Below are 20,877 nucleotides of genomic sequence, written 5' to 3'. Positions count from 1 at the left end.
ATGTGAAATGTACCATACAGAAAAAAAGTTTGTAAATGTATGTATCAAAAGTCACTGAATGATATATTCTGTTTACTAAATAAAAAAGCCTTGATCTCAAGACTTTAAACCCATACCTTTCAACAGAGTTTCACAGCTGCAAACCAGACTAATGCTACACTTTTATTCAATCTGATACTGATAATAAAAGATTATTCTGATGAAATATCCATAAATGTAATAAACAGCTAGAATCAAAAAGCACCCTTGTTTACTGAGTCTACTGATGTGCCCAGGTTGAGGAGATTAAGAAGATGAAGATTGGAGATCCTCTGGACCGCTCCACAGACCATGGCCCCCAGAACCATAAGGCCCACCTGGATAAGCTGGTGGAGTACTGTGACATTGGGGTGAAGGAAGGTGCCACATTGGTCTACGGAGGAAAACAGGTTGACCGACCTGGTGAGACCTCATACCCACAACAAATAGATTTTGCAATTCAAAAACCAAATGATGTTTTGATGTGATTGTTGCTCACTGCTCATTAGTTCCACTGAGTGCATTAATATATGCACTCAATAATCCGATCATAATTGGATTTCTGCAGTTATCTGATTATTCAAATTGTCATGCAAACAGCATACCCCGATTTCTAAGATCGGCGTAAGGTCTAGAAATCCGATTAAGAAATATAAAGAGAGCTGGATTTTAGCTCAGTAATCAGATTTCTCAGTGCATGTAAACTCTTACTCTGATTTCTTTCGGATTTCTCAGTCTGTGCTTGTGCGAAAACAGATGGTGGTACCGGAAATTGCCACGAGACACAGCAAAACACTTTTGGAGCGATGCTGAAACCAAATACTTGCGTGATGAAATAAAGGATTTAAATTTTTTATATGGTCTAGAAGATGTATGTTCATATTTTCAGGTAAAGTGAAGCTGTGACATGAAGTTTGATCTTTACGATACCTTTACATCACACCTTTATTGGCTGGTTGCAAAACAGAAATCTGATTACTGCCTGACTCGTAGACCTGGAGTGTCCCATTATCTGATTACTCAAGTGCATGTAAACGCATTGATTGGATTACTGTCAAAATCTGATTTTCTGCAGTTATCGGATTATTAGTGTGATGTAAACGCACTCACTGTTATAAACAGAACTATTGCGACTCTGTACTTATTAATTTCCTCTGAACAAAACACTACAGAACGAAAGGTACCATAATGTCCTCATCACTGTCGATATATTTGTGCAGGATATTTCATGGAGCCCACAGTGTTCACAGATGTAGAGGATCACATGTTCGTTGCTAAGGAGGAATCATTTGGCCCCGTCATGGTGGTGTCCAGATTTAAAGATGGGTAAGTTATGCTTAACGTTCTGGCTTTGTTGAGAAACTGCAAAGGGAAAAATGCAAAAAAAAGACAGTGAAACATGAAGGTTTAGCTGTGTTTCTAACAAAAGCTTCTGAATGGCCATTTAATCTTTCTCAGTGATGTGGATGGAGTGCTAAATAGAGCAAACGACACCGAGTTTGGTCTGGCCTCTGGAGTCTTCACACGGGACATCAACAAAGCCATGTACGTCAGTGAGAGACTGGAGGCTGGAACTGTGTTTGTCAACACATACAACAAGACGGATGTGGCTGCGCCCTTCGGAGGCTTCAAGCAGTCTGGCTTTGGGAAGGACCTTGGTGAGCACCACTTACCACAGATGTTGTGGAAGTCATGTTTGTTGTCCAAACTTGTTTGGAGTTCTTTAGTTTAGTGCTGGAGCTCAGAGGCTAATGTTGCTAACAAACACTAGAAATCTATAGTTACCCAGATCTTTTCTGTAGAAACATCTCCAAAACTTCTCTCAAACCGCATCCAGGTCTTCAATAAGGTTGCACAGACTCATAGATGTGGTTTAGGACACAGTATGACTGTGAGCTATAAAAATTACCAGGTTTCATTGCAGAGCTGAACACATTAGGCAGCCATCAACCTCACTGCTGTGCTTTAGTTACATTTAGGGCATCATATGCCTGCAAAGAGGGGGGATAAGATAATTATTTATTATCACCCACCGCTAATTCTTTGGTGATACGAAGCTGAAGTCAGCTATTCACCAGCTTCTTGTTCAAATGTTCCCGTTCCACCTTAAATTAGCTAGCTAGCTACCGTGACATTAGCATACTTTTATGCTTGTTATGAAGAAAACGACCATAATACATTGAAACAGCATTAAACTAAGATAATACAATGATTATCGTAATTTTTTTAACAGAGAAAATTCTCACATTTGTGGGTTTCTTTGGTCGCTCACGCAGCCATCTTGCCAGTTTTTCTATTTTTTTCTCATATCACTCTCTTTGGAGTGTCCCTCTGAAAAACCTCCGTTTCAAGGGTCATGTAGCCCTAACACTTCACCCTACCCCTCTATCTCAACAAAAATTGGGACACCCTACCCCTAGACGTGAACACGCAAAACAGAGGGCTAAGGGCTAAGTGGTAGGGGCGAGGGGTGAAATGGGACTGTAACTAAATGTCCTTAATGAAGACCTGGATGCGGGTTGAGAGAAACTTTGGGGATCTGTTTATGGAAAAGATTTAGGTGTCCATTGACTTTGTGTTTGTTAGCAATATTAGCCTTGCAGTCTCAGTGCTAAACTGAAGAAGCAAAATTTGGACACCATATATGTCTGATTGACTACATCTGGGTCGGAAATGATCAAATTTGATTATTTGCTGAACTATTGCTTTACCTCTTAGGCCTGCCCAGACAGCAAGCATATATCGGTCCGCTGGTTTGAAAAGGTCAGCATCCCACTGATTGTTTGCCACTGCTGGTCTGCCCTCGGACCACCCAGATTATTGATTATTGTTATGAGTGATGATAAGTGGACTTTTGTCTAATACTCCGCTTAACCACTAGTGGACCGCCCGGAAAATGCTGAGCAAAACGTCAGTGGACCGCCAGCTTTGCCATTAGTGGGCCGACAGTGGACCACTGTCCTCTTGCTATCAGGGCTGGTTCACACATACGGCTTGTGCGTGGCCTGAGCGACGCGGAAAGTCTTGCTTTTCATTTCGGTGCCCATGTTAACTGGTCAGCGGTTCACGCAGGCCGTGAGTCCCAGATGCCAGACTGAAGCAGCGCTGCACCACGCGCACCGTGCAGCAAAATACGCTAAAATAAGCCATGAAAATCAATGAAAATTAAACAGAAAACTGTATAGAAACTTAAAAACTCATTTTGTTATTTAATTCATGACAAAATACTAGTTAAACATTCTGTGCTGCAAACAGATTTCCTGGTTGACCTACCAGGCTTGAAACATTTTCCTAATCACAAGTCAGAATGCTGTCGAGGACAAACAAACATACTGTGCACTTTCATAAATTCTGTTTCAATTGCGCAGAGTCACTGATGTGACCATTAATCTGTCTGGAAAAAGGAATGTCACAAACACTGTATGTATGAAAGGCCAGTGCATTCGAGCTGTAGTGCTCACACTGCTGCATCTCTCACACCATGCAGAGGTAGGATGTGTGAACCAGGCCTTACTTCTAGCATTACAGTTAGTCTATGGGTTCTGATGGGTGGCTGTTTCATTCTTTCATAGGTGAGGAAGCTCTTCATGAGTATCTCCGGACCAAAGCGGTGACGGTGGAGTACTAAGAGAAAACCTGCTGCTGCTACTGGACTTTGGGCTGGACTGCCAAGCAGTGGACGGAACTGCAGCTCGCACGCTTCATCCGCCAACTTGCTTGGGCTTTCGCTCAGAACTGGTTTGATCAGGGGGTTAAAAAAAGCACTCCCTGCCAAGACTTTACTTTCGTGCCTACGTTTTCTATCAGTTTGTCTCCAGAACATGCCTTTCTGCTCGGAGGGGGAAACGTTAGTTTTCCGTGCCAAGGCAGCTCAAAGACATCCAATAGTACCGTGCGAAAAACATGGATCATTGCGGTCTTCATTTTGGCATCAGAACACGGTCATCAACAGGACACTGCCAATACCTGACTGACAACATATTGAAGTAAAAAAGGAAGCTTTCTACCTGTTACATAAATCCATACACAGAACATTCATTCACTTAAAGCATTTTGTCTTAAGATGCTCAAAAGCTATTTTATGTTGCTTGATACTTTAGGAAATGTTATACTGGTATATCACAAAGGTAGGTGATTAATATTCACAGCATTTTAGCGAATCTCATTTGACATTAATATACATGTACATATTTTATAGAGAACAAGATAAATTAAACTTCTATATATTTTTAACTTTGCATTCCACACAGGAAATACAGAATGACTGTAATCAGTAAAATATAAGGATAAGCTGAGAAAGTGTAGCAAAAGGGAAACTGTTAAGATGTGCTTCGGTACATTGGGCAGGACAGTCTTCAGCACGGATCTCTCAAGTCCATTTTCCCCCAAAACTCCTCAGGTTGGATTTGCTGGACACAAATTTAGCCTAATGTTGGACTAAAGGGGTTAATAGGTAGAATTCCACACCGTAAGTCTTTTAATTTGAGTAAACACTTTACTGCAGGAAAGCTTATGAAGCTGTTTAGAATCTTTCTGAATGTTATGTAGTGTGTTATGTGTCCTTTACTCACACAGAAGGACTAAATCATACTGCAAGTTGTTGTACAGTCTTGTGCAAAAGTTTGGTCAGATGACATTTTGTTGATTTTCTAAGCGAAAATAAGTGAACACATCCTCTACAGAGAACACACTTCTGCACATTTTAATACACACTTTCTGTTTATTTGTTAATTTAAGATATTGGAAAATAAAAACATTAAATGTAGCTTGGGCAAAAGTTATGGCACATTTTCTATTTTATGTATTATTTTATGTTGAAATTGTGCACTAAAATATCTAATGCCATACTAAAAACCCATATTTTACTTTGTTCCCTGTAGAAGATGTGTTAACTTACTTAATTTGACCGTTCAAACTTTTGCATACAAATGTATATAACATTCATAAAGGCTTTGGTGAATGACAACATAGGCAATCCAGTGAATCTCACAACATCAACACTTTCTGTCCTTTTTGAACTAGGTAATATGTGGGGGGGGCATTTCACTGACAGTATTTATTTTACCAAGCAGCCAGAACTGTTTCTATCTGCAATAAAATGTGAAGGAGCATGAACAATTTCTACATAAAAATGTGTTTTTTATTTGTGTTTTGCAAAAGGAATTCATGTCAGATCATCTCAGTGTTTTTGATGCCACTCATCACTGCCTTTTAGGGCTGCCATGACTGATTAAAATTGAATATTCAATTAAAAAAATCACAAATTAACATTTACGTTCTTGATTAATCAGCGTTGTGATTAGTTTGCAGTGTGCAAGATAAACAGTGTCCGCAGGTTGTTATAAAGCTGCAGTTAGAAGATCCTCCACAAGTGGGCGATATTCACACTCAAGTCACTTTTGAGTGTTGCTGAAAAAGAGCAAACCCACACTAGAAGGATCTTACTTATGCACATATGTAATTACAATTTTCATGTATGTGAATTAAAAGTAATAGTTTTGTGCTAATAGTGTGTATATGGAGTAAACATGTATATGTATATATGTAGTGAAAGGTTTTGTTAAACAGCGTCTGGACTGGATAGCTTGGCAGACAGCTAATAAGTTATAAATAAATAATAAAATAATAAAAATATTAATAAAATATTCAAAGTAACATTCAAATGAAGGAATATGCCACGTGAAAGTCTATTACAACTTCAAATGTCTGTGTAAAGCTGGTCTAAGTAGTACTACACTCAGTGTTGGAGGTCAAACCACTGTTGGTGCTAACATAACGTTACATGACACTGTAATTCCCATAGAGGAGTAAACTAGCATTATTGTAGCCGTGCTCCTCAGTGCTCAGCATGAAAGCTCCCTCACAGAAAGCAGTTACGTGAGATGGTAATCAATATGCAGCGTGACATTGTTTGGAGATAGTTTTGAGATAAGATGGACTAAAGTGCATGTTTTTATTAATTCATGGTGGAGAGGTACATGTAGGGTGTTGTGAGGCAAAATAGTCCCCTAAAATTAAGATTCTGAAGTGTAGCGAATCTCATTTGACATTAATATACATGTACATATTTTATAGAGAACAAGATAAATTAAGCTTCTATATATTTTTAACTTTGCATTCCACACAGGAAATACAGAATGACTGTAATCAGTAAAATATAAGGATAAGCTGAGAAAGTGTAGCAAAAGGGAAACTGTTTTGAGATAGTTTTGAGATAAGATGGACTAAAGTGTATGTTTTTATTAATTCATAGTGGAGAGGTGCATGTAGGGTGTTGTAACATACATACATACATACATAATCTAAACCACTTATCCTTCTGGGTCACGGTGGGGTGCTGGAGCCTATCCCAGCTGTCATTGGGCGGAAGGCAGGATACACCCTGGACAGGTCGCCAGTCCATCGCAGGGCAGACAGACAGACAGACATACATACACAGTCACACCCACTCACACCTAGGGGCAATTTAGCAAGTCCAATCAGCCTGACTGCACGTCTTTGGACTGTGGGAGGAAACCGGAGTACCCGGAGGAAACCCACGCAGACACGGGGAGAAGACGGCAAACTCCACACAGAAATGACCCTGGTCACCCAGCCAGGAATCGAACCCAGGCCATTCTTGCTGTGAGGCGACAGCACTACCCACTGCGCCACCGTGCCGCCCTTAAGGCAAAATAGTCCCCTAAAATTAAGATTCTGAAGTGTTTTGCAGCTTCCATTTGTGAAAATCAGTTTGTTGCTCCTGAACCAAGTGTGCACATTTCAGCACTGCCCCCAACTTTGACATGCAAAATGTTTCTTTGTTTTAAAGACCAGCCAGTTTCCCAGACATGGAGCAAACCTGGTCTTGGACTAAACTGGACTGCCAATGGAAAATCACCATTGGAAAATCTTTTTTCAGGGAACCTGTCCCAAAGAAACTCTGCTAAAAAAAAAAAAACAGCACAGACCAGCAAGCATTTCATGTTGGTCTAAGCTCGTGTATGCAGCGCAAGGCCAGCACATATTGGTTTTGCATCAACACCAACTCCAGCTGGTTTTTATCTTTTATTATATTATATTTACTTTGGCCACCTATGACCACTGATGTTTGATATGCTAAATTGTTGCAGTGTTTCAGGTTTTGCGTCCTTAGTATCAATCTCTCTCTGCTCCACCAGTTGAAACACCCACTGCTGTGGCTGCCAGTACATCTACAGCCATGTCTGATTTAAAGAACTTCTTCTCTTTTCTCCAGGGTTGCAAGGGCTTTCTCTGGACTCCTTGGTAAACCAAGGTCTGAGTAATTCAATGAAATTAAATAAATAAGGAAGAAGGCAGCACAATCTGTCTTGGCTCTGATAAAAAAGAATTTAATCCAGCATCCAAAACAAATCCAAATAAACCAACATAATACAGCTTTGATGACTATCATCCAACATCAAGACGTCTACTAGAACAATGTCAGCTGAAGTTCCTACATCGTCAGTGTCTCCGTTCAGCTGGAGGAGACCATACGTTATGTTGTCAAATACGACTCGTCCATGCTGGCCCTCTGGGTCGTCCTCACACTGGACGGAAACCTAGAAACGTTACCAGAAGTATTCAGTATATTCAAATGTGCTCAGTAAAATCTGTATGAGAAATGCATTCAATTGCACTTAATCACACTTTCTAATAAAACTGATGACGTACTCGAGGATTATCTGTGTCAGTGGAGGACGGATCGACTGCATCTCTGGTCTCTGGATGGTTCACGCTGTTGTGTTCATTATGGTGCTGAAAAACATCAACAGATATCAAAGGTTTTTCTTAGCAGCATCTTTGCTACTGTTATTGTCCTGGGCCTGAAAAATATTAACAGACATCAAAGAATATAAATGCTGTAAAATACACGCTGTAATAATACATTTTTAGAATGAAATAAATATTATAAATCAAACATATAAATATTGTAGGGTATTTGCCCCAATATATGTACAGAGCATTATGTTTAAGCTAAAGCTATAGGAATATGGCTCTTATTGATGCCAAAGTAAAGACCAAACTAAGTGGCTTAGAAGATGGTGTGTGTGTGTGTGTGTGTGTATGTGTGTGTGTGTGTATTTAAAGCTAAATAAAGTGAATTTAAATGTATTAAAATGTTCAATTAAAGCAGGGGTGTCAAACTCAACCACTAAAAGAGGCATATTAAAAGATCTCAACAAATCCGTGGGCCAGAGAACATCTATGCTTTATTTCATTTTTAATTAACATTTTGCTATAAACCGAAATGATGCAAAATACACAAAAACTTCAGCAGTAAAATACAGGCACTTGTAGTAGACCTTGAAATATTACATAAATACTTAACATATTCAAAATTTAAGGGTCCCTAGGAGCTCAGTCTTTTAAACCTACCTATCTGCTTGAACTAGACCCCTGGCATCCTTTCTTTGCTGCAAGTTCATTAATACTTGGGCTCCATGTCTGAAACGCTGAGCTGACGTTAAGTGTTTATGTTGGTTGAACTGCAGCTGAAATGCAGTGAGTGTGTTTGGTGATGTGACTGGTGTGGAACTGTGTAGAATTGAGGTGTAACCGCTGTCCTATAGGTTGTTATTGGGGTAGGAGAGTCGGAGCACACATTACGTTGCATTGCATGCTGGGTACTGTAGTGCAGTGCATTGTGAAACGGGCTAATATTAATCGAAAATTAAAATACTTTTGCAAGTGGGTTTTTTTTTTGCAGAACACTTCCTTTCATCCTGACAAAAAACTATAAATTGTATAAATTTAGCTTTGCAAAATCTGCATCGCCTTGCAGATTGTCATAACAGCTGCTTTACCTACCTGCACTGCCGTGGAAACTCTATGTCTTTCACAGTGTGTTGAGCTTTGATGACTATCATCTACCATCACGTCTGCCTCCTGAAGAAAGTCTGGTGAGATTCCTTCATCATCAGTGTCTGTGTTCAGCCAGCGGAGACCGTATGATATGTTGTCCATTACAACACATCCATGCTGGCCCTCTGGGTCGTCCTCACACTGGACAGAAACCTAGTAATATAAAAAGTACATTATATTCTATTAAATTATTATATTACAAGAAAGCTGTGTTCAGTTATGCTTAATAAAATCTGTATAAGAAATGTGTTCAACTGCCTGCAGTCAATCATTCTAATAAAACATGTCTAGAATATATATAACCACATATAGTTTGATGTCAGACAATAACATACTCGTGGATTATCTGTGTCAGTGGTGGACAGATTGGCTGTATTTCTGGTCTCTGGATGGTTTACGCTGTTGTTTTCATCATGGTACTGAAAAATATCAACAGACAACAAATTATTTTCTTTTGGAAAAAGCCAAGAAAGATAGAACTAACAGATGAGACAATTATGGATAAGTCACATTAAAAATGAATTATTACTGGCTCATCACAATTTCCATTCATCATTCATTATACTGTGTACACGTTTTGCCCTTTGCCCAAAACGTGGCCCTTATGTATGTAAGGAATCACTGCTGTGTCTTTTTATATGGCCTATAAAACAAATAAGATCCCAGTAGCATAATAAATGACACAAGATCACAACACTGTAAGCCTTTAAATACTGTAAAAAATTTTTTTTACTAAGCAACTACATATCATAAATCAAATATACAACATAAATGTTACTAATCCTATAAGAATGTGGCTCTTATGAAGCCAAAATAAAGACCAAACTATTTAAAGCTAATCAAAATAAGTTTAAAATCTACTGAAATGTAATTCAGTTACATAAGCTGCAAATTAAAAGAACGTTCTATCGTTTTTTTTCACAATCATTTCTTTAATCCTGATAAAAACTCATTATAAATCATCAGCATCGCCAAATCTGCATTGCCTCATTTAAATTATTATTGTAGCTGGTTTACCCACCTGCGCTGCTGCGACATCTCCAGGCGTTTCATGATGCCTAGAGCTTTGATGACTCTCATCCAACATCAAGTCTTCATCTTCAGCAAAGTCACTCAAAAGCCCTTCATCGTCTGTGTCTGTGTTCGGCCAGGGGAGACCGTATGATATGTTGTCAGTTACGACCTGTCCATGCTGGCCGTCTGGGTCGTCCTCACACTGGACAGAAACCTAGTAATATTAAAAGAACACTGTTGTGTTATAAGAAACCTCAAATCAAATCTACAAACACATTTTATAATGAACATGTTCATACACCATAGGGGTGCAAGTACACCCTTAAAAAAAGATGGTTCTTCCAATGTTCTTTAGCAAAGAAAATGGTTCTATATAGAACCTTGAACACTCAAAGAACCTTTTGAGTGTTTAAAGCGTTCTTGAGATCGATGGAGAATATGCTGTAGGTGGTTCTGTACAGAACCTTTTTGAAAATGGTTCTATATAGCATCCAAAAGTGTTCTTCTATTGTTGTGATGTCAAGGTTGTAACAATAGAAGAACCCTTTTGGGTGCTATTTGTACAGAAACCTAGTAACATGAAAGGAACATTGTGAAGTTGTGTTATAAGAAACCTCTGCTCAAATATGTCCAGTAAAACCTGTACAAGAAAAGCATTCAAGTCAAGTCAACAAACACATTTTCTAATAAACATGTTCATATTTAGAATTCAAATATAAATACAATAAGTTTAATATCAGCGGATGACATACTCGAGGATTATCTGTGTCAGTAGAGGACGGATCGACTGCGTTTCTAGTCTGCGGACAGCTCGCACTGTTGTTTTCAACCCAGTTCTGAAAAACATACATCAGGTATTACAGATTTCTCTTAGCACACATAAAAAATCATTTGAAAAAACGTTTAGAAAGATATGACTAAAAGATGAGCCGATTTGAACCAGCTCAATTCAGGGTGGATCACTACTGGCCTGATCATACAATAGAATAAGACTGTTTACACATTTTATCCATCAAAACTTATGAATTATAAACCGGCAAACATTTAGTCAAAAAGTGACTCTTATGTATGCGAGGAATCACTGCTTGCCCTTTTTATGTGACTCACAAAGCGAATAAGCACCTAGCAGTATTAAAAAATAAGATATGACAAACGGGCCCTTGAAAACATGCTAAACAATCAATCTCTAATCAAATATTAAATGGTAAATGTAAAATATATGCTGTATAAATACAGTTTATAATCATAAATACATTAGAAATGAAATATATAACATACATATTATAAAGAATATGCCCATATGTACAGAGCACGAAGCTAAGCTAATGCTTCAGCTCTGTTTTGGCCTACACCGATCTGATATTTGTATATTCACCCGGCCCTACAGGTCCACTGGTCCCACCACTAAGAGGAACTAGCAAGATCATCATTGAAAAATAATGAAAAATAACGTCTTTTTCCCCGTTAATCCATTAATTTGCCTAATATAGCAATGCTGGCTAAAGGCTAGACATTCGGCCTAAAGGCTTAAGTGAAGAACCCACTTCTTAAAAAGTGAAAAACTAATAATTTACAATCAATTCAAACGTTATTGAAACAGATAAAAACTGCTGTTATCTTTTAAAATATACATACCATATTTTCTCAAAAAAAAATTTTCTTTCTTATCGGATGGGAGCGTAAAATCTGAAATGACTCAGAGCAAGGCGGACAAAAGAACGGTTTGACTTCCGGCTTTGCGTGTTTGGCGGCTATTTATTTATTTATTTAATGCATAGCTCATACTGTGCCATTTCACTAACATGTAATGTGTGTAATCAGTGGCTTATAGATGTGTAATTGACATATAGAAACATTTATAGATGTTCAGTTACAAATATACCACTTAAATATAACTGTAGCCAATGGTCTCTCTGATAAACTCTTGTTACACTGTTAGGTTAGGTGTAGCTTTAAGACTAGTCTCCTCAAAGTATCTTCATTATGAAAAGCCAAGTTTTAAAAAAATGTTTTTATTGTGTAAGGGGCAAATGTATGACTTTGTTTCTTCTTTCAATCTCAATACAATGTTATAAACTAGTCAATACAAGTAATAAACCTGCCACATAGCGTAATAAACATGCTTTTAAGCATAAAAACAAATATTGGACCGAATCTGTGACAATAATAATGTAAATTACCTTTTTCTGTTCTTGTTTTTTTGTCCTTCGCTTGCTTCCTTGTTAACTGCACCACAATCCATTTCCATAACCTTGACAATCAGGCATATGGCATGCTGAACTTTTCAAAAGGATTAATCCAGAATTAGAAAGAAACAAAAAAACAAACAAAAAACGAACAAAAACACCAAAACAGTCCAACGTCGCTTCAACTGATGAAAGTGTAACAGAAAATACCAAGAACTTTTCTAATCGCTGACTGGATGCGGTAAACAGAAAGTATAAATGACTATGCTGGTAGAGTCTGACTGGTTCTCTTACCTGTTAGGTAACCTGGTTAGTTTGCAGGTGTGGCCAGAAATGACGCACATTTTCATTTAATTTACCAATTCACATCCGATTCAGTTCACAAACGGAAACTCAAAAATGTAACAGCAGACAAAAATAACAGCAGAAAACCTATCATATTAAGAAGTTTATTACAAAAACTGTGAAACATCTTAATAATAGGCAAATGGTGTGATATGATGGTTACTTAAACATTTAAAGTGTGCGATTCCTGGGGTTCAGATTGCAAATGTGCTGACTTTTAATATCACAGTTACATGTTGTACCATAACTGACTGATTATGACATTTTAACTAAACCTCTGAACACAAAAAGGCCAGTGTTGGCTCCAAGACAGTATATTTGAAATGCTGCAAATCAGTAAATGGCTGCAGATTAGGGCTGTCACAGAAACAAAGTAACCATATATCAAAACATAGTATTGCACATCATAATAAACACATACAAAATCTCCATAGAACAGCAACACACTGCATTTACCATGCTATGTGAAATGCGTCAGTACATCAAACTGAGCAAACATGAGTCCACATGAATAACAATTACCCTCAGTTTCAGGTTAATATTTACATTAGCTCAAACAAGAACTGCTGTCTTAGCAGGGTCACCGTCAGATGCTCTGTGCGAGTGGTGAATATGAGAATGTGAGAATTAAGGCCGCATCAGCACAAAGCGTCTCTCATCTAAAGAGAGAAGTTCCCAGTCTGTGGTTCAGTGGTGTAGAAGCCGTATTCTCTCATTCTCCTTCTCTTTCTAGCACTTGGATGTTGGCCTTTCTCTTTTTATCGCCGGGTAGTTTGAGATTTTCCACAGTCTCTTCATCTGAGCTACTGTCCTCAGATGATTCCTCTTCTTCCTCGCTGCTGTCTGAACCCTCCAGCTCCACCAGAGCAACGTCCTGAAAGAGAGAGAGAGAGCAGATTAGCAGATAAATGCCTGCTACATGAGATGGCTGGTGCCTGAGACAAACAGCAATGAGTTTTACTATTCTAAGGGTCCTGATAATAATTACATTTGTTTGACATAAAACTGATGACAGTAATGGGGGGTGGGAAGCTCTAAAAGCCCCACAATCATTATTATAAATGAGCCATTATACAATTCTAGTGAGATTTTTAAAGCTTTGACATGCCAAGAATTGCAATGTCAATGTGATAAATTGAGATTTATTATTTGCCATCAATAGAAATCTTTCCCCGTTTGATCTAATGATATTTACACTTTATTAATCTCACTTCAGTCTTTTTTGACTGAAGCAAAACAGAACTGTAAAGCAGACACAACATCATACAATCAGAAGATCTCCTCCTAACTGCTGAAACTGAAATTTTACTCATTGGCTCTAAGTCTGTGATTGCAATTTCCACTGACAGTGTGACTGTTAAACCTTTGACAGTAGTGCGTAACTTGGGTGTACTTTTTGATCCTGTCCTTTCTTTCGAACCTCATATTAGCACTTTGGTCAAAACAGCCTTTTTTCCATCTCCGTAATATTGCTCGTCTTTGCCACTGCTCTCCTTGTAAGATATAGAAACTCTGGTTCATGCTTTTATATCATCCCACTTAGACTACTGTAACTCCCTTCTCATTGCTGCATCTTAAGGCTCAGCTTAAAACCTACATTTTTTCTCAGTACTTTCATTCTTCTGCTCACTGAAGGTTTTTTTTGCCCCCGTAAAGCGACCTTGGGTATGAGGAAGGTGCTTTATAAATTTCACTTCTTCTTCTTCTTCTTAATAATAATAATAATAATAATAATAATAATAATAATAATAATAATAATAATAATAATAATAATAATAAGATGATGATGATGATGATGATGGCGGCGGCACGGTGGCGCAGTGGGTAGCGCTGTCGCCTCACAGCAGGAATGGCCTGGGTTCAATTCCCGGCTGGGCGACCAGGGTCATGTCCAAAGACATGCAGTCAGGCTAATTGGACTTGCTAAAATTGCCCCTAGGTGTGAATGTGTATGTCTGTCTGCCCCGCGTGGGACTGGCGACCTGTCCAGGGTGTATCCTGCCTTCCGCCCAATGACTGCTGGGATAGGCTCCAGCAGCCCACCGCGACCCAGAAGGATAAGCAGTTTAGATGATGTATGTATGTATGTATTATTATTATTAATTACATATATATAACATGCTCTTCCCCAGACCGACTTGAAAGGATAGCTGAATATAACATTAGGGGCTGGTTCTCGCACATGTATCACATCTAGCCTTAGTTCTTTTTAGAACTGGCTTGGGTGTCATATGGTCTGGGAAACTGATGCTTTCATTTCACTGAGATGGTCAGTTTCAGGACTGATTGCTGCCAGCCTGTTGAATCTAAACACCATTTAAATGGAACCATTCCAGCAACGTGAAGCAGCCTAAAAGGTCTCCACAAGCAGCACAGTGAGAGCCACTGGAACAGAGGTAAATCTTGGGTGTGTGATTTGTGTGTTTCCCTCATCTTATATAACTTTTTTGAGGATCAGAAACCATTTAATGTGGAAAAATATGCCAAAACAGACAAAATCAGGAGGAGGACAAAAACCTTTTCACAGCCCTGTAGCAGTGGTGTTCCTGTCCACATCCCCATGTATGGGGTGATGGTGTTATCCACTATGCTATCCAGCTACTCACTTCTACTGGCCTGTACCTGTTGGTGGTTTGTGGTTTGCTCAAGTGCACTTTAACATGATGCATTTCAAGACTTTTAGAAGTGTGCAAGCACTCTTTAAGACTGCAGGTGTGCGGATATGTATCTTCTCTATGTGGGACAGCTGGCCATGGAAGTTCTTGCTAGTTTAACTTTCTTCCTCTAAATTTCCAAAATGTTATAACATCACTAATGTGCTGAACTGTGGGTCATATACTTAGTCTAATACTTTAATACCTTCACTGTGAAAAAAAAAAAAAAAATTTTTACTGTCAAAGGACTGTAAAATTTAATTATCAATGCTTATTTTCTTTAAAAAAAAAGAAGGATAAATGCATGTGAATAAACCTTACATATCGCTGCTGTTGGAAGAAAACCTTGTATCTCCAAAACGGTAACTTTACAGGAGAAGGAAAAAACCTACTTTACTTTTAATGGAAGTCAATGGAACCAGACTTCCCAAGTCATTTTGGGTTGTTTCTTTTGGTCCATTCATCATGAAATTTACTGTCAAAAACTGAAAAATGACAAAAATGGAGATACGAGGTTTTGTTCCAACAACAGCGATATACTGTATTTTAGCACTGCTGTTGTTAATTTAGAGAAATAAAATGTAAATTCACAAAAAATGCTCAGCTTTATTTCACAGACATTTGTATTATTTTAATTGTTGTTACGGTTATTATTACGGTAAAATACTGTACGCCACAATATCTGAAGGTTGCATTTCAGAAATTAAAGGAGTGTAGTTTTATAGATTTTTACCATCATTAAGAAAGCATATGTTTACAGTTAATGACTTTTGTCTGGCCCCCTGCTCTTTTTACCTGTTTTTGTTTCTTCTTCTTTTTTTTTTTTTACAGATTTCTTTTTGACAGTGTAGTTCTGGGTTGTACTGATAAAATTCAGTATAACAGTATTTTCCAAATATATCACTGCACCACCTTACAGCATTGTAAGTTAACCAGACAGATGTTTCCAGAAAGGAAACATTTATTTTCATGGATTTTAAACTGTTCTTTCAAAACAACCTGAAGCACACAGTAGATCAAAACATCAGAGTTACTACCAGGTCCTAAATAACATGAGTAACGCACAATAGAATAAAAAATACTAAAACCAAACAGCTTGAAAAAAGGGACACAGCTATTTTATGGGCATTCTACCATGCATGTAATGCTCAGCATCTATAAAATATTCTCCTACAACCATATTACAGTTTCATGAACAGTAATAATTAAATGATAAAATTCCAACACTGAAGCCTCTGTGTTTCGAGTCTGTGTCATCATTTCTTTTCTGCCTATAGACAGTGGATCTCGCTCGACTCACTGTTATGTCTTTTTGAATGTATGTTTGACTATGATGATCATCAAATTATCCTGTTATTTAACAATAACCTAGATAAAAAAAAAAGCTTCACTCCAGTCACGTGAAGAGGTCTCACCATCTCAATGACTTTCTCTGCATCCGCTACGCTCTCAATGTCAAATTGACCTGCAGGAGCCGCCTCCATCTGCTGCTTTAAAGCCTCATTGGCCAGGGCCATCTGAGGTAGGAAACTCTGGAGCCTGTCGAGGACTAACACACATAAATATACACACAAACACACACAGATGTGATTTATATAATGGCTGGTCATGCTAGAACAGTAAACAGGTCAAATATCTTCAAGAACAAAAGCCTGATTCAGTATTACTGAACAAATTCACACAAAGACAAGGAAGACATAGAAGCTTAAAAGGCTGTAGTATGTGTAGTATTGTCAAAAGCCACAAATATCACTACAAAAAGTCAGAGTTTGAGTAAAAGGAGAGTGGCTATTCCGTTAGCTGACTAACTGAAGTACTATCAGATGAAAAAATGTCCTGCTTCTTACAAGGAAATTATACCTACGAGGATCTATGAAGGATGTTCGCCCTTTTTTGCATGCTCTCATTCACACTGTCGTTTATTTAAATAAAATACAATTTATTTTGTAAAACAAATGAACAAAATGGGAATAAATCAAACTTATGCATTAAAAACCACCTAGCTCATATTTAGTTTTGTTATGTGGTGTTCATGTAGAAATTTATGAAACACTGATCAGCGGTGTGTAAAAGCTTGCATTCAACCCTATACTGTAACTTACCCTCAACTCAGTCTGAAATGTAGGATTAAACAGATATTGTGTCTCAAATGCAGTGAAAAATGGGAAGGTACTCACCGCTACTTCGGGGGACCTTTTCAGTGTGCAGTGAATCAGCAGCTTTAGGTTTCAATAAGAGCTTTTCATGGATTCCTGCAAGAAATTCATTGAGAGGGAAGAGGAGGGGAAATGCTTTCATTAAAACCATTATGAGAATTTTTGGATTCTTTTTTTCTGTGACTTTGTCTTGACTAGGATTCACTTGTCCTGAAATGTGCCCTTACATTCAAACTTCAAAACTTATAACTCACAGCAAATGATACTGACAGAGAGCTTCAGCAAGCAGGCTGCCCGAGTTTCTGAATTAGGATGCAGGACATGATGTCCAATTTTCTTTTGTTTCAAACTGAAAACAGACATTTTAAAATAAAAACTGTTTCCTTTAATTTAACTTTTTAAGACCTTTCCATAGAAAAATAAATATCCTGGCATTATTCTTTCTCTTGCAATTCTCTTTGCACCTGGCATAGAATATTTCAATGGCATTCAATACGATTCATTACATTTCATGCAGCAAAATAAGATCCTCTGCTGCTACGAAAGTTTGATTAATTAACAGGCATGAAGACATTTTATTTATTTAGCCGCACAGAACACCAAGCAAGAATAAAATTCTCTCTTTTAATTCTGAAAAAAATGAAAACGGTCATTTGCCCATATGAAAAAGTCATTTTTGTCTTTTTTTTCCTGAGTTATATGAAAATACAACAAAACTGATCAAATAAAAGACAAAAACACTGACCTCAGCAGGCTCTGAATCACTGTATTGCAAATGTTTAAGTTAAAAAAAATCTAGATTTCCCAGTTAGCCCAATAAATTGATCCACAAACAGATAAATAGAAAAAAACAAATCAGATTTACACAAATTTACCTTTACTGTAAATGTAGCCCGGCAAGACATTTGGCCTCATATTATTATAAAAAAGATTATTATATACAACTGTGTACCATACAGTGTCACATAAACATAGTTTATCACTGAACTATCGCTTTAATGCTGTACAGTAGGCCAGTCTGTTGCTTCTTCTTGCATCACTCACTAACGTCATTAACGTTAGTCTTCGCTCTCTGGTTTGTTCAATTCTGCTTTGTAGGTCCAGCATGTGGGTCTACAAGCCACTTAAAGCTTGTTTGGATAACATTAACATACTTCAACAGGGGTGTTCTAACAATTTGTCCAGCCCATCGAGGATGGACACATCATCATTGCATACCGAGCATGCACAGATCATTACTATAGTGCAGTAGCTCGTCTTCTTAAAGGGAAATTCCACCAATTATTTATTTCATTAAATGGCTAAAATGTAAAAAAAAAAAAGTCATTTAAAGTGGTTTGGTGTTAAATGCTCCTTTGCAAAGAAACTTACAGTCAGAATTATTCACAGTGATAGGAACCAGACGTCAGAGATGTTTAATACCTCTTAAACCACCCTCATAGAAAGTTATTACATGAAATGGTTAGATACGCGCTGCCTGATGTCTGACACACTGTTCTATCATAGTTTTGGCTTAAAATGTATCCATCTGCTTCAATTCATTCATGGCAGAGGGACACATTCAGGGTGTTGTGAGGCAAAACAGTCCCTGAAGAAAACAAATTTTTTCATATTTCTGGGTTTTGGATGGTAAATAAATTGGCTATATTTGTGTTATAGGCAAGGTGACCCCTGGTTCCCATCACCACTGTTAAGAGTCTATGATTTTCTCTACAATTAACCATTTCACACCAAACCACTCTGAACGACTCTGTTTACATCTCAACGACTGAACAATACGGAAATTCTGAAAAAATGGTGGAATTCCCCTTTAATGCTAATTCAGCCTTACCTCAAGTCTGTTGACGTAATATTAATATTCACCCCCCTGATAAGGTGACTCAATCTATCAAATAGCTCAATTATTATTTTCATTCTGGTAACATTTTCTAAAAGGGTGATTTGGGATATCAAATTATCCTACATGCACATTTAAATGCTGGCATTCAATAAGGTGGTTTAGGCTTTTAACCTCTCATTCTCCAGGGTATATTTTGTAGTTTCCATCTGAAATTACGTGACCAAATCATAAGGCAAATTATTCAGTAACTTCATGAAATAAATGTAAATTTTTATTTTATTTATTTATTTATTTATTTTTGGTAAAAGCTCCCCTCAAATTAACAGAACATGTGTTTTATGATACACATATTGCTTTATGCTTACAATTTACTGCTGAAAGCCAAAATCTTAGACGCTTTGTATTTTTTATAAAAGTAATTTTTACAGAGCAGATCAACTGAACAGATCTATTTACAGTTTATAGCCCAGATTTGTGGAAAAATGGGTCGACTTTCAGTAGACAAAAATTGTGAATTCAGCTTCTTTTATTATAAGGGTTTAAAATTACATCACCCATCTATTTGACTGGAAAGAAGACAGTTACAGCTCTCATACGACCCCCACCTTCTGAATGAAGCTTATGAAATATGAAAGTTATGAAGGTCCCAAGGAGTTGAAAAGGTTAAAACATCCGACCTACAGTTTTCTGAAAGTAGCTGCCTGTAAATCTGGACATTTCAGTCAGACAGCACAGTTTATCAGAACCAGCACACGACTCAGGTCTGAGCAGTGAAAGCTGTAGAAGCTAAAGCTGCTCCTGTGAGCTCAGCACGGAGTCAGCAGCTCGTTACTGTAAGAGAGATAAAGCACCTTTTCCGTTACCGCACAGCAGCAGATCCCGGGAGGTGCTTTTGGTGTCGTTATTCTTCTTTTGCTCCATCTTCTCGCTCCAACTTCAGCTCGACCGCTGCAGCATGTGTGGTGTGTTTATCCGTGCCAGAACAGCTTCCGTTTCAAAGGTGAAGAAGCGCTGCAGAGGCTCATCCACAGCGTCCTCTAACGGCGGCTTCACGGCCTGAGAATTAAAGGCCGCTGTGTTTTATTACTGTTTGCTGACCTTTTATTTAACTTTATAGTAAACGTGATCATAATAATAGCTGAATTTTGTATGCATACAATAAAATTTGCCAGAAAAATACATTCATTTATGACCCTTGTAGACAGATCTAGACTCTTAAAAAAGGTTCTGTTCTGTTTAGAGCCATAGGTTAGTAGCATTTCATGCCAAATGGTTCTTTGCATGGTGAAATGGTTCCTCAGATTGATGGAGAGGGTGTATTTTTTAAATTTTTTATGATTTTTTAAATCATACTGTACACTCAAGAACAACAATGAAGCAAAATGAGTGATTACATGCAAAAAAAAAAAAGCGAAGGGATGTCAGTTCAGACTGAATCATATTTCCTGATAAATGAAAAAAGCCTAAAGCTATTTTCGATCTTTATCACACTGTAACTAGGATTTTAACCGCAAATGAATTGATTTGAGATGCCCCTTCTTTTATTTTATTTTATTATTACTTTTGTGATACAGGGATCCCCACATGTCTTCCCTCCAAATGTAATTGTCTGACAAAATGTAAAATTTCATTTTAAAAAAGTTTAACATATTATATATTGGACAAAAAAATGACCTGTTTTATGTTTTATTTTTTTCCAAATGTGTTAAACTCAGTAAATAAATAAATACATTTAAAAAAAAAGAAAAAAGAAAAGAAATTATGCAAAAAATCCCATACTTAAGTTTGTTCCTTGTAGA

At 37.6% G+C, this 20,877-nt stretch overlaps 2 protein-coding genes across 2 annotated transcripts in view; one reads left to right on the top strand and one right to left on the bottom strand.

The window, feature by feature from the left end:
* Positions 1-5,150, top strand: part of aldh1l2 (aldehyde dehydrogenase 1 family, member L2) — a 30,255-nt gene extending 25,105 nt beyond the window's left edge. The window contains exons 20-23 of the mRNA XM_036577637.1: positions 276-441; positions 1,239-1,344; positions 1,477-1,676; positions 3,591-5,150. Coding sequence (XP_036433530.1) covers positions 276-441; positions 1,239-1,344; positions 1,477-1,676; positions 3,591-3,646 — 528 coding nt within the window. The 3' untranslated portion in view covers positions 3,647-5,150. The remainder of the gene's footprint in view (positions 1-275; positions 442-1,238; positions 1,345-1,476; positions 1,677-3,590) is intronic.
* Positions 5,151-12,842: 7,692 nt separating this feature from the next.
* cunh12orf45 (chromosome unknown C12orf45 homolog) lies at positions 12,843-20,072 on the bottom strand. The gene is made up of 4 exons (XM_036577636.1): positions 19,930-20,072; positions 17,260-17,334; positions 16,498-16,631; positions 12,843-13,302 (listed from the first exon to the last, which is right to left on the bottom strand). The coding sequence occupies exons 1-4, from the start codon at positions 19,997-19,999 to the stop codon at positions 13,141-13,143; spliced, it is 441 nt and encodes a 146-aa protein (XP_036433529.1). The 5' UTR covers positions 20,000-20,072; the 3' UTR covers positions 12,843-13,140.
* Positions 20,073-20,877: the final 805 nt, after the last annotated feature.

The sequence above is a fragment of the Colossoma macropomum genome, unplaced genomic scaffold (genome assembly GCF_904425465.1).
Source record: "Colossoma macropomum unplaced genomic scaffold, Colossoma_macropomum, whole genome shotgun sequence".
NCBI classification, from domain to species: domain Eukaryota; kingdom Metazoa; phylum Chordata; class Actinopteri; order Characiformes; family Serrasalmidae; genus Colossoma; species Colossoma macropomum.
Note: the sequence above shows the minus strand (reverse complement) of the source record. Positions and strands in the feature narration are given on the sequence as shown.